The 26,578-nt window shown below is 47.6% G+C and overlaps 9 protein-coding genes across 13 annotated transcripts; 3 read left to right on the top strand and 6 right to left on the bottom strand.

Annotated features, from left to right (window-relative positions):
• Positions 1-78: 78 nt before the first annotated feature.
• Positions 79-6,053, bottom strand: LOC108090118 (eukaryotic translation initiation factor 2-alpha kinase). Its single transcript, XM_017188648.2, is given in 5 exon segments — positions 79-1,857; positions 2,046-2,695; positions 2,698-3,205; positions 3,262-3,997; positions 5,508-6,053. Coding segments are annotated over 5 exon segments (3,471 nt in total). The 5' UTR covers positions 5,726-6,053; the 3' UTR covers positions 79-498.
• Positions 6,054-7,006: 953 nt separating this feature from the next.
• Positions 7,007-8,518, bottom strand: LOC108090125 (60S ribosomal protein L35a). The gene is made up of 5 exons (XM_017188657.1): positions 8,454-8,518; positions 8,365-8,393; positions 7,779-8,007; positions 7,174-7,401; positions 7,007-7,109 (listed from the first exon to the last, which is right to left on the bottom strand). The coding sequence occupies exons 3-5, from the start codon at positions 7,998-8,000 to the stop codon at positions 7,086-7,088; spliced, it is 474 nt and encodes a 157-aa protein (XP_017044146.1). The 5' UTR covers positions 8,001-8,007; positions 8,365-8,393; positions 8,454-8,518; the 3' UTR covers positions 7,007-7,085.
• A 1,023-nt stretch (positions 8,519-9,541) lies between these two features.
• LOC108090121 (polymerase delta-interacting protein 2) lies at positions 9,542-11,330 on the top strand. The gene is given in 5 exon segments (XM_017188652.2): positions 9,542-9,903; positions 9,959-10,394; positions 10,454-10,795; positions 10,850-10,990; positions 10,992-11,330. Coding segments are annotated over 5 exon segments (1,248 nt in total). The 5' UTR covers positions 9,542-9,787; the 3' UTR covers positions 11,205-11,330.
• On the bottom strand, positions 11,251-12,411 carry LOC108090123 (39S ribosomal protein L44, mitochondrial). Of its 2 annotated transcripts, none has more exons than XM_017188654.2 (2): positions 12,275-12,411; positions 11,251-12,224 (listed from the first exon to the last, which is right to left on the bottom strand). In XM_017188654.2, exons 1-2 carry the CDS (start codon positions 12,339-12,341, stop codon positions 11,323-11,325), a joined length of 969 nt encoding a protein of 322 aa, XP_017044143.1. In that variant the 5' UTR covers positions 12,342-12,411; the 3' UTR covers positions 11,251-11,322. The 2 variants fall into 2 exon arrangements, with proteins under 2 accessions (XP_017044143.1, XP_017044144.1); XM_017188655.2 differs by having other exon boundaries at positions 11,251-12,221.
• A 251-nt stretch (positions 12,412-12,662) lies between these two features.
• On the top strand, positions 12,663-14,552 carry LOC108090122 (SWI/SNF-related matrix-associated actin-dependent regulator of chromatin subfamily B member 1). The gene is made up of 2 exons (XM_017188653.2): positions 12,663-13,074; positions 13,614-14,552. Exons 1-2 carry the CDS (start codon positions 12,803-12,805, stop codon positions 14,452-14,454), a joined length of 1,113 nt encoding a protein of 370 aa, XP_017044142.1. The 5' UTR covers positions 12,663-12,802; the 3' UTR covers positions 14,455-14,552.
• Positions 14,553-14,585: 33 nt separating this feature from the next.
• Positions 14,586-16,158, bottom strand: LOC108090120 (histone deacetylase 3). The gene is made up of 3 exons (XM_017188651.2): positions 16,001-16,158; positions 15,855-15,943; positions 14,586-15,771 (listed from the first exon to the last, which is right to left on the bottom strand). The coding sequence occupies exons 1-3, from the start codon at positions 16,156-16,158 to the stop codon at positions 14,702-14,704; spliced, it is 1,317 nt and encodes a 438-aa protein (XP_017044140.1). The 3' UTR covers positions 14,586-14,701.
• A 22-nt stretch (positions 16,159-16,180) lies between these two features.
• On the bottom strand, positions 16,181-16,401 carry LOC108090126. Its single transcript, XM_017188658.2, has one exon. It carries the CDS (start codon positions 16,295-16,297, stop codon positions 16,181-16,183), a length of 117 nt encoding a protein of 38 aa, XP_017044147.1. The 5' UTR covers positions 16,298-16,401.
• A 182-nt stretch (positions 16,402-16,583) lies between these two features.
• LOC108090171 (biotin--protein ligase) lies at positions 16,584-26,555 on the top strand. Of its 4 annotated transcripts, none has more exons than XM_017188745.2 (12): positions 16,584-17,076; positions 17,145-17,482; positions 17,909-17,921; positions 18,144-19,192; positions 19,298-19,446; positions 20,187-20,343; positions 20,401-20,604; positions 20,664-20,849; positions 20,910-21,059; positions 21,124-21,267; positions 25,580-25,911; positions 25,969-26,555. In XM_017188745.2, the coding sequence occupies exons 1-12, from the start codon at positions 16,935-16,937 to the stop codon at positions 26,144-26,146; spliced, it is 3,042 nt and encodes a 1,013-aa protein (XP_017044234.1). In that variant the 5' UTR covers positions 16,584-16,934; the 3' UTR covers positions 26,147-26,555. The 4 variants fall into 4 exon arrangements, with proteins under 4 accessions (XP_017044234.1, XP_017044232.1, XP_017044235.1 ...); XM_017188743.2 differs by having other exon boundaries at positions 17,909-18,065; XM_017188746.2 differs by having other exon boundaries at positions 16,586-17,076; positions 20,205-20,343.
• On the bottom strand, positions 21,499-25,206 carry LOC108090172 (kinase suppressor of Ras 2). Its single transcript, XM_017188748.2, is given in 2 exon segments — positions 21,499-23,644; positions 23,647-25,206. Coding segments are annotated over 2 exon segments (2,904 nt in total). The 5' UTR covers positions 24,932-25,206; the 3' UTR covers positions 21,499-22,025.
• Positions 26,556-26,578: the final 23 nt, after the last annotated feature.

Raw genomic sequence — 26,578 nt, 5'->3', positions numbered from 1 at the left:
CAAATGGCAAACATTCATAGGCCAGGTAAGCGATTAGTCACAACCATTATCTCTGTCAGCAATTAGAAAACATTTCCATTTCTATTTTTGACAATTTTATTTTATCTCTTATCGCCTACGACTAAAAACAAACTTTCTTATCGGTTGGACTACATGGCTAGAAACAAACTAAGACAAACAATTTAGCATCGTAGGTCATTAACTTAGGCTAACGACTGTTTTGGAGTACATCTTTATGTATATGTATGGTTCCTAACGTTAAGTCTTAAAAACAAAAGGACATTTTGTTGTTGGTAGTTTGCGACACGCAAGAGTTGAAAAAGTGAACGTAATACAAAACTTATTAAATCTGGTTTTGCCCATAAATAAATCTTCGACTTGCCCGGGTCGAGGTCACCGATTGAGGCATAGCTGCCAGGAGAGGACAATCGGTAGCGGTAGGGATGGCTTTCAAGCGAAATGCGAACTGATGACTGAGCTTGGCGCGGTCCAAGCTTATCACTGATGCGGCTCGCTGGAGCTGCTGAATGTTCGGCTGCGACTCAGGCGCCTAGCCCGCTCCGCCAGAGCCGCCTGCTCGCTGCGTCCGTCCGACAGGTGAGGGGGCAGCTGCAGGATGTTGTGCAGCTGGCTCTTCAGCTGCTTGGTCTGCGGCCGCTGCTCCGGATGTGCGGACAGCATCTGCTGGAGCAAAACGTACTGCTGCGGGTAATTGACTGCGAAGTCCTTGGGGTACTGCCCGTCCCGAAGACTCCGGAGCGTCTTGATTCGCTCCATTTCGGTGCAGAAGTACACGTGCAGCTCGAAGAAGATCAGGCCCAGCGAGTAGATGTCCACCTTGTAATCGTAGTGCTGGCCCAGAAGCTGCTCCGGCGACATGTACAGGTGGGTTCCCACCTGCTGCGTGTGGCGGGCGCAGGAGGGCAGGCCGCTCTGATCCCCGCACTTGGCCACCAGATTGGGAATATCCGCCATGTCGGTGACCAGTCCGAAGTCTCCGATCTTAATCTGCCCGTCCTGCGAAAAGAATATGTTGCTTGGCTTGAGGTCCCGATGAATCAGACCCTTCAAGTGAACATAGTCGACGGCGTCTACGATCTGGTGGAATATGTCAGCGATGTGGGCGGCCCTAGCCTCCGATCGATTGTCCCTTAGCCAGTCACGCAGACTCTCCTTCCGACACAGCTGCATCTGGATGTAGAGGTACACTTTGCTGGGCTTGGACACCACTCCGTTCTGAATCGTGGCACTCGGAGGCGTAGCGTGGCTGCCATTGTTGTTGTGGTTTTGGGCCAGCGCCAGGGTGAGGGGCTTCCTTCGAGCTTTGTTATCGTCCTCCGCCTCATCACTGCCACTGCTCTTGGGGCGCACAGATTCGATTTGGAATGAGTTCGACACCAGCTGGTGCTGTGAGTAGTTAATGTTCTTGAGGTCGAACGAGGCCGAATGGATGTCTATGGAAACGGAGCTGCGATGGTGCCTCCTGTTGTCGTCTTGTTCCTCTTCGTCTTCATCATCGTCATCGTCTTCCTCTCCTGCCCTTAAAGCGGCCGACTGCGATTCGCTGCGGAACTCAATGAGCGAATCCTCCTCTTCATCGTTGTCATACTCCTCTTTGATGTTCCTAAGAGATGACTCGCCGGGTAAATGAAAGTCATGGCTGCATTCCGTGCTGTTCGCTGCATCCGAAACCCAGGACAAGAGCTGCTGGTGGCGTTTCGCCTGCAACTGCTCCGCGAAAGAGGGCATTGTACTCTCGTCAGGCGTCTCTATCTGGATGGAAGTTGAAAGCTCGTGGGCGAGCAGCTTGCGATCCTCCTCTTCTTGCCAACCAGTTGGCGGAGTTTCAGTCCATGACTGCAAAATGGGGAAAATACGATTATTTCAACTCATAGTCTAAACGGTATCCTATAAGTAGGTTCTAATAACAAAAGTTAGATGCCGCAATTTCTTACACTTAGCTTAGATCAAAAACTTCCATCACGCCAAGCTTAGACTACTGTTTCTATCCACTGATATAATTTTACTTTAGTCAATTTACTCACGTGAAAGTAGCGCACGATATTGTGGTGCTCACAACTGGCCAATGTGCGGGCCTCCCGCAAAACTCGCTGCCTGGAGGACTCCTTATTAGGCAGCGTGATGCGCTTGATAGCGTAGCGGTTCTCATCCAGCTTATTCTTGGCCTCAAAGACCACTCCGAAGCCACCGCGGCCGAGGCACTGCATCAGCTCGAAGTCGGACTGGAAGCGCGAGGTGTAGTGCTCGCCTGAGTGAGTTGTCGACTCCGAATTGGTGCGTTGGTTTCTGCCACCGGGTGGGAAGCTAAAACGGTTTCCGGGACGCTGCAACGGCACCACAGGACCCAGGAGAGCCTGTGTGGATGCTTCAGTGGCCTCGATGGCCGTCTGTACTGGCACATGACGTTCAATAACCAGATATTCGCGCTCCACTCGTTGGTTTCGTTGTCCCATGAAAATATTGAGAATTACAGCAGAGGTGAAGGCAATCACTACAATCTCCTTCCACCAGAACCACAGCGACAGTATAACAACCTTCACAGGGGCATCGATGTCGTCCAGACTAAAGCCCAGATCTTCGTTCATGCTGCTGTTACCAGTGACCTCCGTTCCTTCAGAAGAGGCATTGTTTGGCGGAGAAGGCGCTTCTATAGCGGAGAGGTCTTCAGGATTTTTTGTGCGCCGCACTCCGTTGGGCCCTCCAGTTCGTCGGTGGTGTAGAAGTAAAAACCATTGCCGTTCACAAACTCCGAGGCATTTAATACGGACTGTGCTGCCACAGCCGAATTGTGGTCTTCATAAGGCACAAGTTCTCCTCCCTGTGCGCCCACTCCCTCTCCAATCACCTCAGGCTCATCTTGATCCTTTCGGAAGATGACTAGGGAGTTGCTGCTGGCTGCTATCGGCTTCCATGGGATCTTGGGCATCAGACTGGTGTCGCCCGTGAGCTGCTGATAGACCTTCGTCTGGTCCATAATCTCCTGACGAAGGCGGATCGACTCCTGGATGTACAGCTGCTTGTCGTACATGCCCAAGTAGATGGACGGTGCGCTGTGAGGTGCATCTGGCAGGTCGTTGTCCTCTTGGTCCTGGTCCCATAACCACTGGGCGGAGCTAAACAGATCTATAGGACGCAATTCGTCTGCGGCGTTTGTGTTCCAGGCACTCACAATTGGGTGATCAAACTGCGATAAAAATTCTATCATAAAAGAGTTTAAATCCCAGTTATACTTCTACGTACTTTGTACTTCCATAGCATGGTCTGTGGGTCACTCTTGCTAAAGGCGCATATAATTCCCTCTGGCACCACAACCTTTATGTCTACGTCCAGGACAGCCAGCTCCAACTCATCTCGCTCCTGTTGTTGGCACTCGGAAGGTCGAACCAGATCTAATTCGTGCTGGCCCACACTAAAGTTCCAACGCTCCATTCCGGTACGAGATTCCACGGCCCGCACCGTCTGCGTCTGGCGGCGCACCACGATTACGTCGTCGAGGAGCGGATCGTGGCCCACCACGTAGCCAGCCTCGTCTCTGAGCTGGTCACTGTCCTCCTGCGCCTCCTCCTCTTCCGGCTCCCTAATTGTGTCGTTGATGGCCAGTTCTTCCTCCGTTGAGTTCACACAGCCGTTGAGAGAGCACTCATACAGTAGCTGCCCTGTGCGAACGGAGACGCCGTAGGAGCGGGTTTCCTTGCCCCCGGAAATCACCAAATCGTCGCTGAACTTGGCACTCGAACTGAGCAGGTGCTCTGCCGTGATCGGAATCGGATCGATGGAGTCGCCGTCAAACTTGTAGATGCCGCCGCTTAACGAGGGAATCATGCGCACAAACTGCCCGTTGTTGGTCAGCTCCAGACGATGGATGCTGGACGAGATCAGTGGCCCTGGTCCAGTTGGCACGCTCCAGCGCAGTTTTCCGGACTTGGCAATGTCGAGGGCATTTAATCGTCCGTCCAGTGTTGTTATGTAGAGGAGTCTGTGGGAAAAATTTAAATGAAAATCAATACCAATTGGGGTAAAAAGGGCCTGACCGGGAACACAGAACTAATCTTGCAGATTATCTTTGTAAGAGCCAAAAATGTTTACAAATATTTCAACAGTTCCGTTTTACATATTGTTGTTTCATTTTTTTTAGGAGCCTTAAGCACAGTTTTTATTTTCCTGTTTTTAAAAATAATAGAGATACAAAATGTTTTACATTCAAAGTTCTTCTCTTTTAAAAACTTCAATCACACAAGGTCTTTTAACCGATTTTGTAAAGTTTTTGTTTTTGGAAGTCACAAAATTCGTTTATAAGTCTAAAACTTAAAAAAAACGGGCTGGGCAATCTGGGAAATATTTGAAAAATTTATGTTAAATATAACCCAAAACCTATAGTTTTGTTCTTTGTTAGCACAGCGAAAGCGGAAATGGTCTGTAAAGGGTCGATAAAAAAATAATAAACGTAAATTTAAAAACCATACTTTCTTCTTAAAGATTCCATTTTACATTCAAAAAACTTAATTATCTGGTACTGTCCCCTAATTTGATCAGCGACTAATTTCGTCACCTGCAGCAAGGATGGAACCGACCAGTAGAGAGGGTCACACTGACAATCCCAGCTGATATGTAATAGTGGGAGGAAGGGGTACGGAGCTCAGCTGTTTGCGCGCCAAAAATAAACCGAGGGACAACAAGTGTCAGTTGGCTCCTCTTTATTTCCCCTATCGCCATCTTCGTCCCACTCACAGAGAACCCCAAAACAGTGCCTCCAAACTACGGGTCTAAAGCAAAAGGGAGGAGAATGGTGAAATTCGACTAAAACTTAAATGCAAAGAAAGCAAAACAATCGGCTAAACCTGTTCGGATTGGCGTGCATAATTAAACATATCTCTCGACCGTCTATACAAAACAAAAAAAACAGTTAACAGTTTTGCCAAGTGACTCACCGCATGCTTGATAAGCGCGTCCACTGATTACGGGTCATCAAAGTTGGTTATTGCTCGAACAGAGTGGAATCATACTATCAAATCAGTCGAGAACTTCTAGTTGAACAGGGGAATTGTTTAGTAGCCCAAAATTGTTACAGTGTTCCCCCTTTTAACTAGATAAATATACACTTTTTACACATCTAACAGGATACCTTTAAGGGGTTAAACGAAGTGGTATCATACTTTCAAATCTGCTGGAGACTTTGAGTTTCTCTTAACATTAACTCACTAGACTCCAATAATAACACTGTTCCATTTGAATTCCCCGTTTAGCTGGGTAAATAAGCACGATTTGAGTAGTTTAAACAAACATTAAATTTTTTTTTTAATATTTGCCTAGCTGCTGTCGTTTCTCGACTTGCACTGTGTTTTAGCGAATGTTCGAGAACTTATGAAAACACCAGTGTGCATAAGAAAAGGGTCACACACATAACGCACTCAGCTGCTTCTTCCTCATTAATCCGATAGATATTTATACACAGCTCTTTATCCCGATATAACATAGGAAGTACCAACCTCCGACCGATCCGGTGCTCGGCCTGATCCACGCAGTGCGCGAGGGCAGGGCGACTCGAAGAAGATCGCGGCGTCTGGAGCTCCGAGTCGGCGTTTGCTCGTACCTGGACGGGATCTATGGCGACCAGTCCCGCCATAGTGAGTGCCAGAAGCTGCAGGAGGCTCAGGTTCCGGCGTCGCTGCCTCACGATGCCATCCAGGTCGTCCTGCATGCCCATCGTGCGCGCATATACACGTAATCCTTATCTAGGGCCGTTCGGGGGCTCGGGTATGCAAGTTTTTAATTGGCTCGAACGGTGACGTGTTGACCCGACTTTCGGGGGTCGGTGGGTGGAACAGCGGCGGCAGTGGCTCCCAGCAAAGTCGGCGCACATCTCCGCATCACTTTTTTACGCGCCCGCAGCGAGCAATTGCAATTCGAATGTATAACTCTAAAAAAGTCGGTAAATTTCAACTTGTTTTTCTTCCGATTGGCCCGCAACACGCTGCTGATGTGCAGTGTGACCGCGCTTTTCGTGCCATTAAATAACAGTGATGACACCACATTCACCTTTATTTCGTCATGGATAAAAAATACCAAGAAAATACCGTTTTCTCAGGTGTTGCTTGCAGCTACAGTAAGCATCTGAAAGTTGCGAACCACTCTGCAGAAGGTTGGATTCGGCAGAAGTATACTGTGATGTAAATTGAACTTACTGGCACGATTTTAGTTTCCGGAGCGCCAAGATTCAAAAAGTGTTTATTTTGGCCAATTAACCAAAAAATGTTCTCAAATCTTGGCGCCCCGGAAGTTAAAATCTCCCCAACTTAACTAATTGCATTTGTATTTTGTTAAAAAAAATAAAAAATTTATATTATAATTAATTAATAAATACATACTTCAAATTTGGGTTAAAAAAAAATTTTACTTGATGTTATTTCTACTGTTTGGTTTATTTCGCCGTTAAAAACAGTTAATCGACATTGTTTCGTAATATTCGATATTTTAAGTGAAAGTTAGGTCAATCCAACAGGCCCAAATATTAAATAAATACAGTAACTACTTTATCTGCAAGCCTAATAGTTTAGGATGTCTGCTTAACGCCGGAGAAACTATATACAAACCCGATCCATTTTACATGAGCATAACTTGTTTGAACTCCAGTCTCTAACGCAATGCAGGATTTTCAACAGATTCCTTGATCCATTCTTATGGTTTGGGGAGTTGCAGGAAATGCGTTAACAGTTCTAAGGACTCACATTTGTATTATGTATATTGTGAAAAAATAGCTTTCTGAAATCGTTGTGATAAATAATGTTCTGAAAATCTCCACAAACTGCAACGGCGCTATAGACTTAACGTTAACACTTCAATTCGGAAACAAGTAAACAGGTTACAGTATAGCGAAGAACCTTTGCTGTAGTATAAACACCGACCGTCCATAATTGTGGTCAAAAGTCTTCATGTATTATGGAGAAAACCACTGCTCGCATTAATGTGAAATCATATGGAGTCGTTATTAAATTTAAATTGTTTCATTTATTATAAAACGGATTTTTTTTACTCCTGCAGGTCAGTAACTTAAGTTGGATATTAACTTAAATCCTCGATGGGTACAGCATCTGCAAGAAGGCAAAGAGCATGTTACAGGATTGGAGTTGACAGCCAAGAAGGGTTTAAACTCACGATGCGGATGCGGTGACCCATGGCGTGACCGGGCAGGTTCCTGTTGAAGCGGGCACGCACAGCGCCAGTGTTGCCGTGAATGCGGGTGACCTTGCCCCAAACGGCGCGGACGCGGGTCTTGCGCTCGGGATGCTGTGGCACGCACTTCTTGGTCTCGGCCTTGTAGACATAGACGCAACGCTTGCCAACATAGAAGGATCCGTGCTCCTTGCGGCGGGCGCCCTCAATCTGCAATAAAAAATTGTATTAGAATAGGGTCTTTCAGTAAACCTTTTAAACGAAAAACACATAGATAAGAGGCTAAACTAGAATCCTATTTGACTTTAGTGTAAAATCTTGTGATATTTGAATATTTAGAATAGTTCATACTTAAAAAAACTCTGCTCAAAAGATACACAAATACTTATCAAAACAAGATTTTTTTACAGAAGGGCTTTAAAAAACACAAATAAGATTTTCTTAGTAGTTTCATGCAGAGCTCTGACGTCTCTAGATAATCTTTGATAACAACTCAGGAACATCTGCAATGGACTAGGTCTGAAGTAGGTCTAGGTTCGTAATTCCTGTGAAGCGTTAGAATACGTTCTTCGCGGGCAAATTCTTACCTTGAGGATAGCCTGGTTCTCGTGCTGGTTCCTCAGACCGCGCTTGTAGCCGGTGAAGACAGCCTTGGCGAAGAGGCGTCCGTGGCGCTTGTACTTCTTGGCGGAGACCTTGGCCTCAGAAGCGGCGGGCTTCTCTGCCTTAGGGGCCTTAGCGGCCTTGGGAGCCTTCTGGGCCTTGGCGGCCTTGGGCGCAGCAGCGGACTTGGCTTGTGTGTCGGCCATGGCTTAGCTGTGGATAAAGACGGATATCAATTAGTCATGGTTAAAAAATGTCACTTTAAAAAACAACAACTAGTTTTGAACGAATGGCATTTGCAAATGTCCAATTGGGCACTATTCGAGCCGTGGCTTTTAAGCGCCATAACATAAATCGAACGTCTATCACAACAGAGAAGTTATTTGAGCCGCAGCGCTCGGGCAAAAATGGATTCTCCTGAATCCACTTCTCCACACAGCCAAAAACAATCACAAATTAATTCCGCTACCAGATTTTAGTGCACGTGGGCTGACGTTTGCAGGTTATTCACTGGTTATTTGCTGGTTTCCTATTGCAACAACTTGATTTCTTTTGTCTACGAAAACCCACCTTGTTGATCGATGAATGTATTAACACCGCTAAAATAAAAAACAAAATATTTTAAAAAGGCAAAACTTTAACAATTTTATTTTACTTACTTCGCCGGAAACGAAAGCGAAAAGAAGGAAATAGTGTGGCTGCCGTAAGACGCTAAAAAAACGCGTTCTATGTAAGACAACAGCGTGCCGTTATGTAACAGTGTGCTGTTGAGCGTAAAAAATAAAACTAGTTGGCAGCTCAGTAGATTATATCAAAATGTTAACGTGTTTACAAGGTAATAATTTTCATAAAAACTCTCAATTTGATATTAATATTTGCTTTTGGATTTTTTTTAATGTTTGTAAAGATTTTTGGTCTGTTTTTGCAAAAGCTGGATGACGATGGCAGCCACCATTCTTTTATAATAAAGGAATGCTTGCAACTCTATTCCTAATAGGATCACTTAATATCCAATTAGTTTTTTTTTATTTTTTATGAACAAATTTGAGTTAATCATTTCATCAAACAAGATTTTAAAGATGAACTGGAACTGGATTTTAAGGGTTTTATGTGGGTCCAAGGGTTTGCTAAGGACTTGAATCTTAAATCTTCTATGGGGCATTTAAAATGCCTGGGAAGTCATGAAGGTCACTTTAGTTTTTGCTCGATTTTTATATAGTTTTTGCAAAAATGGATCAATTTATCAAGTTTAGTTCGGCCAAATTCGGTCTCCTCGAAGTCACAGTTCTTGGTCGAGCTGCAAATCTGTGTTTTGTTCTTTCCCTTGGGGTGGTGAAAGCAGCTGCATCCAAAAACAAAATTCTCAAAACAGATGTTTGGCAAACTTCTATATCAGAGATGCTCTTGTTTTTTGCTAAAAAAACTATCGATAGCATAAGTGATTTTACACTGAGCCAATTTTAAAGGTTTTACCGTTTTGAAAACTTTAGTTTTTGGGACACACGAGTACTGGGTGACCCTGTAAGTTATGGTCAAATTGCATCATTTTACCATGCCATAAAGGGTTTGCAGAAAAGTTGACAAGTGTAAAAAAGGGTATTAATTTTAAAATTATTATAAAGACCGTATCATAAGTAAATGTCACCTCCACTAAAAAACCAGCTGGAAGATTTTGTTTTAAAAATTTAATTAATATCTGTTTGCTGATAAAACGTTCTTCCCTATTTTTTTTTAATCGAATAAAGTTATCGGCTACTCAGCGCAATCGCGTAGTGTTTTTTTCCAGTGCCGAAAACAATATCAAATTTTTCATAACAATGCTGATTTATTAGAGACTGCTACAAAATTGTGAAGCACATGTACCTCGCTAAACCGAAGGGAACGTGAGAACCGATTCGTCAGAAGAATCGCATCAGACCGTTGCATAAAAGCGCAGCCCCGCCGAAATTAAGAGGTGCTCCCGCGACTCGCAGCGAACTTTGGATGCGTCGCGATGGGCTTGCTGGTGCAAGTTTTCAAATGGGACCAGCGATGGCGCCTGCTGCAGCGGATGGATATAGACGTCCTGCTGCGGAGGGGCATTAAGAAACAGGCGGTGTACCCGACCAAGTAAGGGTGTCCTGAGTCCTCCCACGCATTGCATAACCACCCGCCTTCTTTGCAGACTCGCTGAGGTCGGCCGCCTGGTGGAGGCGCGCGACGACCGGTACGAGACGGGCCAGCTCTTCCTGCACCGCATCTTTGGCTACCGCGGTGTCATACTCTTTCCCTGGACGGCCCGCGTATATGACCGAGACCTGCACAACCCGGGTAAGATCGGCACCACCACCTCGACGACGACGAAAACTAGTCCTTCACAGCAGCAACACACCAAAGAGGCCTCGCTTCGGGTGAAGGCCAATTCCTCCGCTCCGCCGTCGGAAGCAACCGCTCAGAGCGGTGATGCGCCTACATCGGCCGCCTACCAGACAGACGCTCCCAGCGAAGGCGAAGGCACACCCAATGTAGGCACCGCCACGCAGGTGGACCCAAAGGAGGTCAAGGGCAAGGTGCAGACCTTCTACCAAGTGCTTATCGACACCCGAGATTGTCCGCATATAGTAAGACGGTCTAAGTCTAGCTCCCATCAATTCTTAATGTGGTATTTATTGCCTTGCAGCGCGCTCAGACCGAGGCGGTCACTTTCCTGGGTAACCAGGACTCGAACCGCAGCCTGTACGCCATACCTGGTCTGGACTACGTGGCCCACGAGGACATCATGCCCTACAGCTCCAGCGAGAAGAGTCCGCTGCAGCACGAGTTGTTCGACAAGTTCCTCACGCACGCTCCGGAGGCAGAACCGCCATTCGTGGGCCAGGACACGCTGAAGGCATGGCAGGAAAAGAACCATCCCTGGCTGGACATGAGCGATGTGCACAAGGAGACCACCGAGAATGTGCGCATCACTGTGATCCCCTTCTACATGGGCTGCCGTGAGACGCCTGCGAGCTCGGTCTACTGGGTGCGTTAAGAAGCCATAATTAATTTTACTCAAATTAATAGGTTCTTATTCCAGTGGCGCTACTGCATCCGGCTTGAGAATCTTGGCGAGCTGAGCGTGCAGCTGCGCGAGCGCCACTGGCGCATCTTCTCGCTGTCCGGAACCTTGGAAACGGTGCGCGGAAGGGGCGTGGTGGGCCAGGAGCCCATTCTCAGCCCCCCGGCTGCCCGCCTTTCAGTACAGCAGCCATGTGAGCCTGCAGGCACCCAGCGGCCATATGTGGGGTACCTTCCGGTTGGAGCGCGAGGATGGCTACTCCTTCGATTGCAAGATTCCGCCCTTTTCGCTGGAAAGCAAGCCAGACGACCTGGGACCGCCAACCCAGGCCGCTCCCAGCGCCCACGATAAAAAGCGCGATGATACCGACTAGGAGGCAGTTGTTGATCCGTAGTTAAATGATTTTAAAGCGCAACCTCTGACAATGCATGCGTACATGTGTTTAGTGCAAATTACAATAATCAATCAGGACGCAGATCCCGTTCCGTTTCTCAGCCCAGTCGTACATTTTTATTCTCTAGTTGGACACCGAAGTCGAAAGGTCGTCGGTTGTCGTGGGTGTCGAAAAGGCTCTGAAGTGCATCGATAGCCGCCGTTTCGGTGGCTGTCTTTAGGTCCTCACCGAATCCTTTACCTAGAAGCTGGCGATCGGCGTAAATGCCCACTTGGTAAGCAGCCAAAACCGTGTTCTTGCCGCAATCTCCGATCAGCCGTGGCTCTGCTTCGCCCAATTTTTGCTCCTGGCAGATCTTGTTAAGCATCTGCAGCGGATCCTGGGGGGTCCACACGTCTAACAGGTCTTTTTGACTTAGCTGCGTGCAGATAAAGTCGCGCACAAAGAGGAATGCCCTCTCGACGCCGCTGGAGTCTGCTAGGGCGCCAATCACTGCTTTCAAAGATTTAGCTAGACTTTCGGCGGAAGGCGGGTATTCCGAGGAGTGAATTAGATCCTTAGTACCCAAATGCGTGGATACGTGGGCTAAGGTTTCTGTGCTTAATAGATAGCTGGCGATCGCCTGAAGTCCCTCTTTGGGGACCTTTGGCAATTGGTTCTGTAGAAAGGCCTCTACGTAGGCGCGCGCAATGTGCTCTCCCTTCTCAGCAAGCTCGTTGTTGTCTGGCATCTGAAGGTCCGCCTCTTCGATGCCCAGCTGTCGACGGCGCTCCTCCTCGCGATGGGCGAAAGATTTCTCTGTGAAGGCCCGCTGCAGGTGGGAAAGCTCGAAGGACTCGCCTAAACGCTTGCCAAAGGCGAAAAGCTCCGAGCGTTCGTTCCACTCTACGAATCCAGAACGCGCCTCCGGTTTCTGAGGTCCTAGTTTTTTCTGCCGGTGGGCGAGTTCACGTAACGTCGGCGAAACCCATCGCTTGATGTGGCGCCGTGTTTGCCCTGCTGAAAAATGGCCTTTATTGACTGGAATTGATGTTGCTCGTATTGGTTACCTGTGGTTGCACCTTCTAGGAGCATGGATCGCGCCACAAGACCAGCAGCACTGCGTAGAAAGGACATTTCGTGGCGATCTTAAAAATATTTAACGAATATTGCAGCAGCGCGTGGGAAACAGTGCTGCAAAGCGAGTGCAGGTCTCTCATTTTACAGCAGTGCTGAAAATTGCATTACATTTTATTTGTTCAGATAAATATATTTTAAATATATACGTTTATGTTACTTTTTTATTCTTAAAAATGACTCTGTGGAGTCCTTAGCATTGATTTTTCTTACCCTAAATCCCGCAAATTATATTCTGAAGAACAAAAAAAAATACTTTTAAACTGTCTGTCTAGCTTTTTTTTTGAGCATCACTAAATTGCGTAGGTGGCGCTCGCGTATTTTCCAACACCTCCGCGATAGACGCCATGTCCATGCCTGTGTTTGTGTATGCGGCAAGAAAATTTGAGTTGCAGAATATTATCAAGGAATCTTGCAGAGAATCCGCTAGCTAAAACCCCAAGGAGGCAGACAGATCCATCATGGCTCTGCAGACGTACGGCGACAAGCCGGTGGCCTTCCAGCTAGAGGAAGGCGGCGAGTACTACTACGTGGGCTCCGAGGTGGGCAACTACATGCGCCACTTTCGCGGCATCCTGTACAAGAAGTATCCGGGCATGACCCGCATCGTGCTATCCAACGAGGAGCGCAAGCGACTGGCAGAGTCCGGTCTGAGCTCCCACATCCTGGCCAGCTCAGTCTCCCTGCTCCGTGCAGTGGAGGTGGACGACATCATGGCCGGCAACGATGAAAAGTGAGTGGAAAGAGGAAATGTATTTTACGTAGATTCGCAGTTAACTATACCAGTTGAAAAATAAATATATTTGGTCATTACTTCTCAAAATAAGCTCAAGTTCAAAAATCAACATTTATTAGCTTTCATAAAAAGGGATATTTATTCCTCTAGTCTTATTCGCATCTAACTAGGATTTGAAAGTTATATGGATACAAGGCTTGTTCTAGTCAAATGTTTTATTTATATTATTGCTGAAATATTCCTTTTTTAAACGTCACTTCTTAGTTTAACCGCATTTGCTTAAATATGTGAAGTTTTAGAACATTTTAAAGCTAGTAAAGCTGCAATTTTCGTTTTCTTTTATAAGTGTTTAAAAAGATGCCATGATTGCTTTGGCTAACTTTTTAGAAGTTCAAATTTATTATTACGTTGAACTAGCCTACTTGGGCGTTTTCTACAATTCATTCGATAGGTTTGACAGAAAACCAGGTTACATTTTGAGTGCTGTTTTTGCAATCACTAAAGAGACTCATTTCAACCATGAAACGTCGTTCTAGGTACCGAGCCGTCTCTGTCAACACCTCTGACACTCCCGTGCCGCGGGAAAGCAAGTCCAAGAAGCAGCCGCAGTATGTGCCCACGATGCCAAACTCCAGCCATCTGGACGCAGTGCCGCAGGCCACGCCCATTAACCGTAACCGAGTGCACACGAAAAAGGTGCGCACATTCCCCATGTGTTTCGATGACACGGATCCCACAGCCAGTCTGGAGAATGCGGCGCAAAAGGAGTGTCTGGTGCCAATCCGCCTGGATATGGAGCTGGAGGGCCAGAAGCTGCGCGACACCTTCACCTGGAACAAGAACGAGAGCATGATCACTCCCGAGCAGTTCGCGGAGGTGCTTTGCGACGACCTGGACCTCAATCCCCTGCCCTTTGTGCCGGCCATCGCGCAGGCCATCCGACAGCAGATCGAGGCCTTTCCCAACGATCCACCCATTCTCGAGGAGAGCTGCGATCAGCGCGTGATTGTGAAGCTAAACATTCACGTGGGCAACACCTCGCTCGTCGATCAGGTCGAGTGGGACATGTCCGAGAAGAACAACAACCCGGAGGAGTTCGCCATTAAGCTGTGCGCGGAACTGGGACTGGGTGGTGAGTTTGTCACGGCCATTGCCTACAGCATTCGCGGCCAACTGTCCTGGCACTGTCGCACCTACGCATTCAGCGAGGCGCCGCTTTCAACGATTGATGTGCCCTTCCGGAATCCGAGCGACGCCGACGCCTGGGCCCCGTTCCTAGAAACGCTCACCGACGCCGAGATGGAGAAGAAGATACGCGACCAGGACCGCAACACGCGGCGAATGCGACGACTGGCCAACACCACAACCGGCTGGTGATCTTCCGGCGATCCGAGCAATATACCACTAAAGTAATCCTAATAAGTACCATTATTCATCTCAAATAAACGTGTGTCGTCTGTCGATTTTAAAACCAACTGTGTGCTACCATGACTCCCAATCAATCATCATTCTGTTTAAGGTATCGTAATTATTTAAGTAATTCCTCCCACTGAGTGATCCCTAGCTGCCCTTACAACTGCTTACACTTAACACAGATCCTTACACTACTTTAACTAATATGTTACTAACTCTCCGCCGAATCGGGCTTGTCTTGGTCCTGATCGCCGTCGTAGAACTCGTTCTTGGCGTCAACCATCTTGTCTTCGTCGGCCGCGGTCATCCGCACGTCGGGGTCAGCCGCCTCGTCTCGGATGTTGCGAAGCTCCTCCAAATCCACATCCGGCGGAGTCTGCACCATTTGGACGCTTGGCGAGTGCTGGCACATCTTAAGGTTTTCATAAACGTGCTTCACGATTAGTTCAAGATACTGCTTGGAGTTGGCATTGTCCTGGCGTGAGTTAATCTCAGGATGAAGGGTGAAGTCGGGGGCAAAAAAATCATAGTACTCGGTAGCAGGGAGATCGTTATCAATTTCCTGGTCCACCAGCAGCGAGGTTTCATGTGTCCAGCAGCGAGCAACGTTGCGCAAGGTGTAGCCACCGCCTCCCACGACCAGTGTGGGTACGTTCAGCTCCTTCACGAACTTCACACACTCGCCATGCCCCTTTGTGCTCAGGGAGAAGCAACCAAGTCGGTCCCCGGCCAGGGAGTCCGCTCCACACTGCAGGACAATAGCGGTTGGCCTGTAGAAGTCCATAATGGCCGAGATGATGGGCTTGAACACCTGGAAGTAGCTCTGGTCATCGATGCCTTCCTTAAGCGGCACATTCACACTATAGTATCGACCCGACTCTGCGCCGATTTCGTACATGTCTCCAGTGCCTGGAAAGAAGTAGTTGCCGTACTTGTGGAACGAGGCCGTCATTACTCGATCCGTGAGGTAGAAGGCCTCCTGCACTCCGTCGCCGTGGTGCACGTCGATGTCAATGTAGAGCACCCGAGGGTGGTACTTCAGCAGCTCCAGGATGCCGATCACGATATCGTTCACGTAGCAGAAGCCACTCGCCTCAAATTTCTTCGCGTGATGCAGTCCCCCCGACCAGTTGATGCAGATGTCGCTGTGGTTGTGGTTGAGCTTCTGGGCTCCCTCCAGCGAGGCACCCGTGTACATCGCACAGAAGTCGAAGAGTCCGTCAAACACGGGGCAGTCTTCGCCTACACTGAAATGCGCCAGGTATTTCGTATAGGCCACGGCTGAAAAATAACATGGTGATTAGATTAATTCAAAGCCATTCATGAACTTTAGGATGGAGGTAGGCGGTATATTTAATGCTTACAATTGCACTGGATGTTTTGTGGAGTCACCTGCTGAAGGTAGGCGATGTACTCGTCGCTGTGAAACCGGAGCATGTCCTGGGCACTGGCTCTACAAAGGGATTAGGAGTATAAGAGGTTTAAAAGTTTCTTCTCTCCGAATGCTTACTTGTACGGCCTGTAGATCTTCATCTTCTTGTGGAGCCCATAGTTCATCACCAGACTGTGGGTGACCGCCAGGCGCTGCGGTTTCATTGGATGCCCGGCCCCATAGTGGAAGTTGCCCACGTCGGCGTTGTAAAAGTACGATACCCGCCGGTCCGTCATTGCTGCTCACTTCTTTAATCCTCTAGTCGTAGTCTAGATCCACGCCGGGGAGCAGGTACGTTTTCGCATACAGGACGATCAGCAGAACGGCCACAATAAACAGAAGTCGCCGGGTCGTGTCGTATTCTCCTAACAGCATGCCGCCTTTGTGGCCACTAGACCGGCTTGAGTCCGATGGAAAAGGCTTATTTGCTTGTAAAAATTGCAATTGCAAATTGAAAACAGTCCAAAGCGGCGTGTGACGAAAATGTTCTAAAAAATACCAAGCAGTAGTGATGCGCTCGTGATACTTGGTGCTTGGTGTCACGCGTAATACATTAGGCATCTCTGATCAATGGAATTAATATTTACCACTTCCCGAGAAAACCATGCCGTAATATTAGGTTAAGATTATAAGAAATTAAATCTCTATTTGAAACCATAACAAATACTGAAAAAGCGACAGTTCTGGCCAAACAACAGCTATCGCTAAGTGGTCAGCACTGTAAACGCCTGCCGCGCTTTCTTATCGGAATAATTTGCGGATAAAGCTTCGTCCAGTTGGAGTGCAATGCAGTAATCAACAATAAAAGTTAGTGGGCAGGGAATGCAAAAAGTGTGTCAACTGGCAGAAAACGGCGTGCCAGGAAGCGCTCCTTTTGGCCATAGCAACCGATAAGTCCAAGGCAAATTACGAAACCGCCATTGATTTTGGTTCCCCACCAATATGTAACTTGTGAATTAGCGTTGATACCTGAACCCTAAAAAAGCCCCACATAGAATATTAATTTTCCAAGATGTTGACCCTGTATTACGTGAGTGCCACCGTCCTGCAATCCTGGCGCATTCAAAAGGCCTGCTCCAAGATCGCTGAGCACTTGGCGCAGCCCTCGAGTATCGCATTCTATGCACTTCAGGCGGGCAGCGATGACGGATTTGGTGAGTGGATCCCGCGCAGGAGGCTTTAAAAGGCACTGCAGTGTACTGTTTTCTTTGCTTACACGCAGATCCCGCCCTGGCCAGCTCGGAGCTATGTGGCAACCGCAATGCGGCCAAGGTCACGGACATCCTGTGGCTGCATGGCAACCAGCGGGGCTGTTGCCTTCGTCCACTGCAGGCGCTCAACATCACGCCATGGATCAGCTTCCCACCGGCGCCCAGCTTGCTGCCCTTCTCCTATGCCGCTGACACCGTGACGCCGGTGACCACGCCTACGGAGGCCGACAGCCAGCCCAAGCAGCGGGTCTCGCTGTCCGCGCAGGACGAACAGCGGATGCAGCTGCTCCTGGAGGCCCAAGTGGAGCCCCTGCAGCGGCCCAGTTGCGAGGACACCACTGCCGTGAGGGTGAGTTTGGGAGGACCAGTTTTAAACGACTGGCCAGGAACATTACGCCATCCTTGAAAATATCAACGGGATTTATAAAGATTTTATTTATACTTTTCCTTAAACTTAGGGTTTACTTTTTATTCTTTAACGCTTTTAAAGAGGGTGGACAGTGGGCACTAAGCATAAAAAAATACAAACCCTTACTGTTACTTTTAATAGTGATCTATTTAGTCAACAAGTTAGGGTAATCAATTTTCGGTATAAACTTGCTGCACTCCTGGTGGGTGCGTGCGGTCCCATTTGTAGCCTTTCTAAGATACACACATACATAGTTGAATCGATATATGTATGTACATATATAGAGCTACCGTCATATATCTGCTAACCAAGGTCATCCTTTCATTCCTCTTTCTTCTGTTCGCATGTCGGCTGCCCATGAATCAGCTGGAAGATTACGGTAAGCTAATAGCATGGAAAATAGACTCCCACCTGGCGGTGCTCATCGAGACAGACGTCGAGCACTTCACGCAACTTTTGATAACGACATTCTTGCGAAATAATTTATGCATTAACGATCAGCTGCCACTATTGCGGATTGAGTGTAAGCTGGACCTGAAATCGCTCCCGTTCCCCCACACTTGTTTGAGTTTATACTAATGAACTTTTTCCTTGATCCTAGCGGTTCGGCGGGAAGGTAATCCACAACCTTTTGAGCTGCTGGCCAATCACCTAAAGCGGCAGTCCCGCACCTCCGTCGGCCTGGACAAAGATGGCTGGCGAAAGCATCTGGAGGATCTGCGAGCGGTCGGTGTGCTGGCCCATCAAGCCACTGAGTTTGAGTACCAAAAAAACCGCTCGGAGGGAAGGTCCAAGCCAGATCTCATTGCCCATGAGCATCGCCAGGCTGTGGAACCGGTGGCCAAGGCGGTGGCTGTGGTGGAACCCACCAACAAGGCATCTTTGTCTCCTGCAAAAAATGCTGAAAACGTCCCGAAAGCTGAGGCCAAACCTTCTCCCGACAAAAACAAGGCGAAAGCCACTCCTGCTAAGAGCGAAGCGAAAAGCACTCCTGCCAAGAGCGAGTCAAATGCCACTCCCGCTAAAAGCGAAAGCAAGTCAACTAAATCCAAGGAGGACTCAAAGTCAACGCCAACCAAAGGTGATTCCAAGCCAAGTGAACTGGAGAAGCTAGCGGCTGCCCAGGCGGCGCAGCTGCAGAAGACTGGGAAAGCGGAAAGCGTATCGCCCATAAAGGCTGCTCCACTGGCTAAGCCATCTAATCTCAGTAAAGTGAGCGAGCCTGCTACAGAATCGGCTGAGCCAAAAAAACCAAGTAAATCCTTCGAGATCGCGAAACCTTTAAATTCGCCTCCACCATCTGGCACTGCACCTTCTGCGCGTCCTGTGCTGCAGCGGAATAAGGATAGCTTGCAAGAGAGCAAGCCCCTCAACGTTTTGGTGTACTCGGACAGCGCCAGTGCCCGGGAATCCACCCTGGCCACTCTTCAGCAGTTGCTGGAGCGGAATGTGTACACCATCTATCCTCTGATGCCTCAGCAGGCCGCCCAAAAGTATTGGACGGAGCAAACAGCTCTGCTTGTTGTCTGCGGATCGGTGGCGCCAGGAATAGGCCAGATTCTGGTAGACTATTTCCTGCAGGGCGGCAAGGTGCTAAGTCTCTGCTCGGATATACTGCACTTCATTCTGCCCAATTACCGCACAGCAGAGGTACGAATTTTCTGGGGTTTAAAAGAAACAAAAGCTCTGTAATATTACTGAGAAATTTAATTTACAGTCAAGTTAGTTCGATGATTAATTTTTTATGTTTTTTAGGTTCGAGAGCACGAATTGGTTCAGTTTTCTTATGACAAGTGGCAGCGCGTCAAGATGATGCACCACATCTTCTGCTACCAGCCGTCGCCAGTGAAGAAGCACTTCTCCACGGACAGTGAGGAGTCCACTAAGTCGCATTCCCGCAAACCGTAAGTAAATCCTGTTTCTCGACCACACCGAAAAGCAGCAGACTGACAGCCTCCCAAACACATTGCTAACCTTGCGAATCTATTTTATTGAGCAATAACCATTAACTGACTAAACCGTGTACTTGTATCCTCTATGTTGCATGCTTTATACACCTTATAGTCCCAAAAAAAAGTATAGCCGAATGCACATTTGGAAGCGACTGAAAAAGTGGTGAAAGGGATTGCAAAATTGTTACACAACTAAAATTGCTTATTTTGCAAGGCCTATTTCTGACAGCTAACTCTTGACAATAAAATATTTTACCTTAACCTTTATATTAAATCGATTTTGACTAATTTAAATTCTCATTTTATCTCCTAAATGTCTCATGCTAAATTTGGCCGCTTTTCCTGAGAATATGGCTTCCTTTCTATTTAATTCCGTGTGTCTTTTAATCCAAATAACCAAATAATTAAATTCATGTATTCTTTAAAATTTTATTATCTTATTTATTGTTAATATTAACTGGGAATTTTCTTTTAATATTTTTCTCCGCTTGAAATGTATATCCTACTTATCGCCATATTACCTTTCCTGTCTGCGTGAACGCTTCTTTTTCTGCCCTTCCACATCTACAAATATTTATCTGTGTGTGCTTTACTTGGTGTGCTATCACTATTATAATCCTACCTACCATTAACCAAAACGAAAACCAAAAACAAAAATTCAAAAAACAAAAACAAAACGAAACGCTGCTCAGAGCTCTAGTATGTCCAAGGTCCATGGAACTGAAAGATCTGGCCGGCCACAACCACAAACTGGATGTCCAGGTGCTGGGCACCGAAGAAACCTGGAACACGCCCAGCTTGATGTTGGCCAAAAGCCTGCAGAGTGGAGGAAAGGCGGTCTTCTCGCAGGTCAGTCTGTTTTTAAGTTGGCTTTTAGATCAATTTATTGTTAACTCTGCATAATAGGTTCATTTGGAAATGAATCCCAGCGAGTTTGAATCGGACGAGATTAAGTACGGCATTCTAAAGCAAAACGAAGGTACTCGCCTCGAGATTTTTTCGGATCTGCTAAGGAAGTACTTGGACGTACAGGTCCAGGGTAGAGAGGGTGTCGATCAGTCGCAGCCCGGAGTGGTCTATCAGCACGCCTATTTCCTCGGCCGTCATGAGGTGAGTAGGAAGCTGTGTTCGGTTTCTAACTTAACAAATTGTTTTTGTTTTTAATCAAGACCAAGTTTGAGCTCCTGGAGAAGCTGCGCCTGCGTTGCAGCGGCCCCGACAACGTCATAGCCACGCCCAAGCTGACGCTGAAGTTCTGTGGCAAGGACGACAAACCTCCAGTGGCAAACAACAATGTCCTGCCCATACTGATACATTCCTGTCCGGACGATTTCTCTACCGTAGAATACTTTGATGTGCGCGCCAACCGACTTTAGTTAATAGGTTGTCATTAACATACATCCCCTTCTCTGTAGCTTCTTAAAACTGAGCACATTGGACGGCTGGTCATCTATGCACCTGTGGTAAGCAGTTCCATGCATGTCATCAACAACCTGGAGCTTATCGATGGCCTGGCTGTGCTTCCCGTGCAACAGACTAGTGGAGTCGGCCGCAGCAATAACCAGGTACATATTAAGAGAATCTCAAGATTCCAAATATTAAAGCTACGATTCCGTCGTTCCCTTTCAGTGGCTCAGTCCTCTGGGTTGTGCCATGTTTTCGCTACAACTCCACTTGGCCATGGACTCGGCTTTGGGCTCTCGGTTGCCTCTTATGCAGCATATAATTGGGGCGGCTATTGTCAATTCTTTGCGTGGTCATGAACTGTATGGGGTGAGTGAGCACTTAATGTATTATTAATTTCGTAAGTGAATATAATTTCAATTTAGAGAGCAACATGCACGCTTGTCTAGGTAAAAAGGGCATCAATAGAATAGGGTTTTATTACGATTTTTTTTTTACGTACTGTCTTTAATGTGTGATTACTGATTTGCCAAAATTAAAAGCGTGTTTTAGGTGTCTGCTGTGGCAAACATTTTAACAAAGTTCAAACAATGGTTGCTATTTTGGCTGTGGTAATAAGTTTATTTGACGTTTCGCTTGATTTCTCATTTAAAGTCCATTTACTATATACATTTGACCATACATAATTCACAATATATATTTATTTAAACACTAATCCCTCATATACACGCCTGTATATACATATATAGAGCTTTTCTTACACATAATTAACAATTTAGAAATTGCTCACCTGATTAACGTTTACATTAATATTTGCCACAGTGCTTGTTTGTTTTGTATATGCCTACGCCTCCTCAGTTTGCTTCTGCTCTTTAACATTTAAACCATTTGTCTTTTTCGAGTTAACATTTGTTTTGCCTTTGTTTGGATTGCACCCGATACATGCGTACATAATTTAGTTTAAAATCGTTTGCTATAATTTGGTAGTTACTTTTAAATATTTACAATCTACGCTGGAACATTGCCTAGGAGAGTTACTGCATGGGAAGAAGCTGTCGTCTAGCTCAGTCAAGCGGTCGTGTTTTATGTTAGACAGTAACAGTGACCAGGTAGCCCAGGTAGCTCCCTCAGAACACGCACTCCGCGGACCGGGAGAGGTTGACTGGATGGGAGGGACTTCGCGCCAGCCGCTTCTTGGGCAGGTGCTCCAGCAGCTGCAGCAGTTGCGCAAACTGCGGTCTGTGCTCTTTCTCGTACGTCCAGCACAGCATCAGCAGGTCCTTGACATCTCGTCCGGACTGGAGGTTGGCCAGGGATTGCTTCATGCCTCGACCTACCTGCCAGATAATCGACTCCGCAGGCTGCTTCTTGAACGTGAACTCACCGCAAATCAGTTCGTACCACACTGTTCCAAAGGAGTAGACGTCCGAGTAGGGGGTGAACTCCAAGCATTCGCCCCGCGGCTTTTCCGGTTGCAGCGCCCGGATCAGCTCCGGCGCCAGGTAGCACAACCAGTTGTGGGGCACGCCCAGGCCCATATCACAGTACAGCAGCTTGGTGGAGCTGAACAGCCCGAAGTCCGTGATGATCACTTTTCCATTCTCGATGAAAATGTTCTTGGTGCGCAGATCCTTGTGGATGATCTCCCTCGCGTGCAGGTAGCCCATGCCCTGTGCGATCTGCTGGGCAATCAGGAGTGTCCTGTTCATGGCGAACTTCTCCCGACGCTGGTGAATATACGTGTACAGGGTGTTGCCCTTGCACAGCGAGGTCACGATGGCCAGATACGGCGGATTCATGCAGGCTCCCATGAACAGGACCAGGTTTTCGTGTCGCGTCTTCTTAAAGTTGGCCACCTCGCTGCGAAAGGTCTCCAGCATGTGCTCGTCCTGCAGGTAGTCCTCGTTGAGCAGCTTTACCGCCACATCTCCGTGCCACAAGGCTCTGTGCACGGTGCCGAAGCGCCCCTGTCCGATCCGCTCGAGTAGGCGCAGATCGCCGTAGGGAATGTCCCATTCCTTCAGCGAAATCGAGTTCTGCCGCCACTGCCCCGAGTCTCCGTCCTCCGTCGAATCCACTCGAACGGGCGTCCTGTCAGAGTCCGTGCTGGCGCTTCCGGACAAGGAGACCGTCTTGTCGCTGTCGTTCGACTTGTGGGTGTCCGTGTACTCGCTGGTGAAGGGCGTCCTCTTATCCACCCCGGCCGTGCTCAACTTGCGCGGAAAGAAGCTGCAAGTGCTGGTGGTGGTTGTGCTGTTGACCAGGCTGCCCGTCACGGTAGCGGCACTGGACGCATTCGACGATTGGCTCCCGATCAGGGAGCTCATGTGCCCGTTGGAGCTGCTAACCAGGCTGTCGACGAGGCCACCGTTGGCAGTGATGGTCGCTGGGGGAAATTGCTCCGGCACTGGTTCGTTGGAGATGAGCGTGTCTCCTGCGCTCCCGCCACTGCTCGTCACGGTCACATTGGGGAAGTTGAATTGACTCTGCTGGTGCTTGCTGAGCGATGGCGTGGGCACAAGATTTGCGCTGGAGCTGCTGCCGCCATAGCTTCCGGCCTGGTCCAGGTCGCGCTCTCTTTGGGGAAACAGCGCGGGGCTGCTCGGCGTGGAGCTGGTGCAGCTGGAGCTCGGCGAGCTGCTGTCGTGTTGCTGATGCAGTGCAGGCTTGCACAGGGTGTTCTTTTTCACAAGCGGTGATCCCTTGGCTGCGCCATGCATATGGGGCAGACTTGCGTATCCCCCTGCTCCTTGATGTGCCGAAACTCGTCCACATACTCCCGCGGCAGTCCGCAGGATGGCGGCACATGTGGGGCGCATCCCTTGTGGCTGATGTATTTGCAGTCGGTGCACTTTAGCCAGCGGGAGTAGACCTGTTTTTGGCATAGCGTGCAGGTGGCCATAAAGCCAAGGACCTTGCTAAAGCGATGCTTAATGGCGTGGCCCATGCCCACGTGACCCACGCCTGGGGAGCACGGCACCTTGAGCACATGGGAGGAACTTCCTCCGGAGCTGGCATTCGTATTTGCGTCAACAAAGATGTCCGAGCTGGCAGAGCTATGGCTATCGGGGCTGGGATCAGTGGGCAAACGATTGCGGGCTGTCTGCTCGCCGTCTACTTGCACTAGGCTCTGGTTCAGCAGGGTCTGGTGCTTTCTGGCGGGTGGCGGCGTTCCGCGACTTCTCTGCGGGGTTCCATTGAAGCTGCTGCTCAACCCGCTGGAAGGCGTAAAGGGCGAGTTGGGCGGCGAGGGCGTTAGAGTAAGGGTCAGTTGGGAACCCTGCGCGCTGTTCAGATCCTCTGTCGCTGTGGGCGACTGACGCCCACTCCTGGAGTTAGCCATAATGTTGCTCTTCCCTTTGATTCCATGCTGACGATGATTAGCTCTCGGTGAGGCGGTCGAGTTTTGACCTAGACCTATGTTTCCCACGCTACCGCGGTGAATGTGGATAGGCCTGTCCCAGGAGTCCCAGTGCCACTGCTCTGGGTCATTGTTGCTGGCTGCAGTGCCGCTCTCCAACGACTCCATACACTTTCTCAGGTTCTGCATGGCCCTAGTCAAGCGGCGCAACTCCTCCTCCTCCTGCTGACTAGGACTGTCGGTGAGGAGCTGGCGGATCTCCTCGTCGCTGAGGCGCAGGCTCTGCTCGAGCGTGGTCAGGCGGCTGAGGCAGGCGGTGAGGGTCTCTTGGCTGAGGCCCACCACCCGGAGCCACTGCCGCAGCTCGTTGCCAGTGGTGGGGGGCAGCAGCTCGTTAGGCGGGATCCGCTCGTACAGCCGCATCTTGGCCAGCAGCAGCTCGGAGAAGTAGCGCACTAGTTTTGACTCCAGGCAGCGAATTTCCTGCTGCGTCAGTGTCAAGCTTGTAGCGCACTGCGTGCGCAGGCCCTCCAGATGGTTGGCCGTGAGATCAATCATGTCCTGAATGATGACCAGATTGCTGGCCACGGACAGCGAACCCATAACGGGATCGTTAGCATTGCTGGAGGCGGAGTCATGGGCGGATGCGGGGGCGTTGTTGTTGCTGCTCATCCTGCTCGATCGCGGCTGAGTGAAGTCCGATTGATTTTTTCAAACGCCCTCACGGGGGCTCGACGATTCGATGGCACCAGTGTCCGGGACTCCGCTCCGCATTGTGGCCCTCTTCCGGTGACCTTGACGTTTAAAGCTTCTGCTCCGACTTAAACTCACTCCCGTAATTCGAGACAGCTAAAAAAAAACGCGAAAATGCGATAATTCTACAATTTCTTCGCCTGTTGTTGAAATTTCTCTACACCAAGTGCAGCGCATTTAGCCAGTGTGGCCGTGGACGGCCAACCGGAGCACGGGTCATCAAAATGTACTAAAAACCACCATTTCGAAAATACTGCAAGGTATTTTTATTCTTTGTTAAGGGGACCCCAAAAGCATCCAACAGAAAACTAAATGTTTTAGCCTTCTTTAATTGTTAAGTAGTAAAATAAGTTTAAAAGTTCATACCTGAAGCAACAAAGTTTTTAGGTAGAAAAAAGGTAAGTTAGGTATTAGCTCATATATGTAATTATGTAATATAAACAAATATTGCTCCCATTAAAATCGATATCGTTTTAACATTTTGAAATTTTTAATAATTTAAGTTTTTTTGCGGTGATTTTTAAATATTCTGTGATTGGTGATAATTTTGTTAATTTGTATTTATAGGTACTAGATATTTGCCTAAAGTGGCCAAATGACATATACGCAAATGGAAACCAGAAAATTGGCGGACTCGTTATCAACACCACATTACAAGGCTCCCAAGCTATCGTCAATATCGGTAGCGGAATTAATTTAAACAATTCAAAACCAACTGTTTGCATTAATGATTTGATACGGGAACACAATACACGAGCCCCGAACAACAAGTTACCCTTAATTAAATATGAAATATTAATGGCCATGATATTTAATGAAATCGAAAGACTCTTGGGCGAAGTACAAAATGGTGACTTTAATAGTTTTTATGCCTTATACTATTCACTCTGGCTACACAGGTAAATTATGATTTTCATTGTTTTTAAGTATAACGTTTTAAATATTTCTGATTACAGCGGTCAAACCGTCAAGATTTGCCTCCAAAACGAACAAGAAAAAGAAGCCGAAATTGTTGGAATCGATGATTTTGGATTTTTACAAGTCAAATTACCATCTGGAACCATAGAAACTGTTCAGCCTGATGGGAATAGCTTTGATATGTTGAAAGGGTTAATTTTACCCAAATATCATTAGATATGAAGAGAATGAACAAAAATTATAAAAATTCCCCAAAGACACTTATTTGATAAAGCTATTAGCAATATTTAATTTTTTTAGGCGAATTTAGGTCAATTTATTAAGAATTAATTAACTACCTTCATACATACACCAATACTACTATTTATATGACGTTTATCCTAAAGTGGCTTAAACGAATTTACTCTTACTTAAATTTGAAGACATACCCCTGGAGACCATAAAGTCCACTAAATTGAATACTGCCAAAGATAAATATATAAATAACAGCAGGTGTATCCCGTTATCCCAGTGTTTTGGAAATATTCCGTAAGTTTATCCTGTTCCTTACCATTGTTATTGTCCTCTACGTTTGCGTGTTTTTGAAATTTGACTTTAATAAACGTGGCGTATATTATTATTGCGAGCTTTAAGGCATTTTTGTTTATT

This window comes from Drosophila ficusphila, unplaced genomic scaffold (genome assembly GCF_018152265.1).
Source record: "Drosophila ficusphila isolate 14025-0441.05 unplaced genomic scaffold, ASM1815226v1 contig_791, whole genome shotgun sequence".
Taxonomy (NCBI): Eukaryota; Metazoa; Arthropoda; class Insecta; order Diptera; family Drosophilidae; genus Drosophila; species Drosophila ficusphila.
Note: the sequence above shows the minus strand (reverse complement) of the source record. Positions and strands in the feature narration are given on the sequence as shown.

What these genes read in the sequence shown, in the direction of transcription:
- LOC108090123 (XM_017188654.2), bottom strand. Translation starts at nt 12,341, where the DNA reads ATGTCCTTTCTACGCAGTGCTGCTGGTCTTGTGGCGCGATCCATGCTC. An exon ending in CCTAGAAGGTGCAACCACAG is followed by an intron (nt 12,225 to 12,274) that starts GTAACCAATACG and finishes GCCATTTTTCAG; the next exon opens with CAGGGCAAACACGGCGCCAC.
- LOC108090122 (XM_017188653.2), top strand. Translation starts at nt 12,803, where the DNA reads ATGGCTCTGCAGACGTACGGCGACAAGCCGGTGGCCTTCCAGCTAGAG. An exon ending in ATGGCCGGCAACGATGAAAA is followed by an intron (nt 13,075 to 13,613) that starts GTGAGTGGAAAG and finishes ACGTCGTTCTAG; the next exon opens with GTACCGAGCCGTCTCTGTCA.
- LOC108090171 (XM_017188743.2), top strand. Translation starts at nt 16,935, where the DNA reads ATGTTGACCCTGTATTACGTGAGTGCCACCGTCCTGCAATCCTGGCGC. An exon ending in CCAATTACCGCACAGCAGAG is followed by an intron (nt 19,193 to 19,297) that starts GTACGAATTTTC and finishes TATGTTTTTTAG; the next exon opens with GTTCGAGAGCACGAATTGGT. An exon ending in GTGGTCATGAACTGTATGGG is followed by an intron (nt 21,268 to 25,579) that starts GTGAGTGAGCAC and finishes TTGTATTTATAG; the next exon opens with GTACTAGATATTTGCCTAAA.
- LOC108090126 (XM_017188658.2), bottom strand. Translation starts at nt 16,297, where the DNA reads ATGCTGTTAGGAGAATACGACACGACCCGGCGACTTCTGTTTATTGTG.
- LOC108090125 (XM_017188657.1), bottom strand. Translation starts at nt 8,000, where the DNA reads ATGGCCGACACACAAGCCAAGTCCGCTGCTGCGCCCAAGGCCGCCAAG. An exon ending in AGAACCAGGCTATCCTCAAG is followed by an intron (nt 7,402 to 7,778) that starts GTAAGAATTTGC and finishes TTTTTATTGCAG; the next exon opens with ATTGAGGGCGCCCGCCGCAA. An exon ending in TGGGTCACCGCATCCGCATC is followed by an intron (nt 7,110 to 7,173) that starts GTGAGTTTAAAC and finishes GCCTTCTTGCAG; the next exon opens with ATGCTGTACCCATCGAGGAT.
- LOC108090120 (XM_017188651.2), bottom strand. Translation starts at nt 16,158, where the DNA reads ATGACGGACCGGCGGGTATCGTACTTTTACAACGCCGACGTGGGCAAC. An exon ending in AAGATCTACAGGCCGTACAA is followed by an intron (nt 15,944 to 16,000) that starts GTAAGCATTCGG and finishes ATCCCTTTGTAG; the next exon opens with AGCCAGTGCCCAGGACATGC. An exon ending in ACAAAACATCCAGTGCAATT is followed by an intron (nt 15,772 to 15,854) that starts GTAAGCATTAAA and finishes GTTATTTTTCAG; the next exon opens with CCGTGGCCTATACGAAATAC.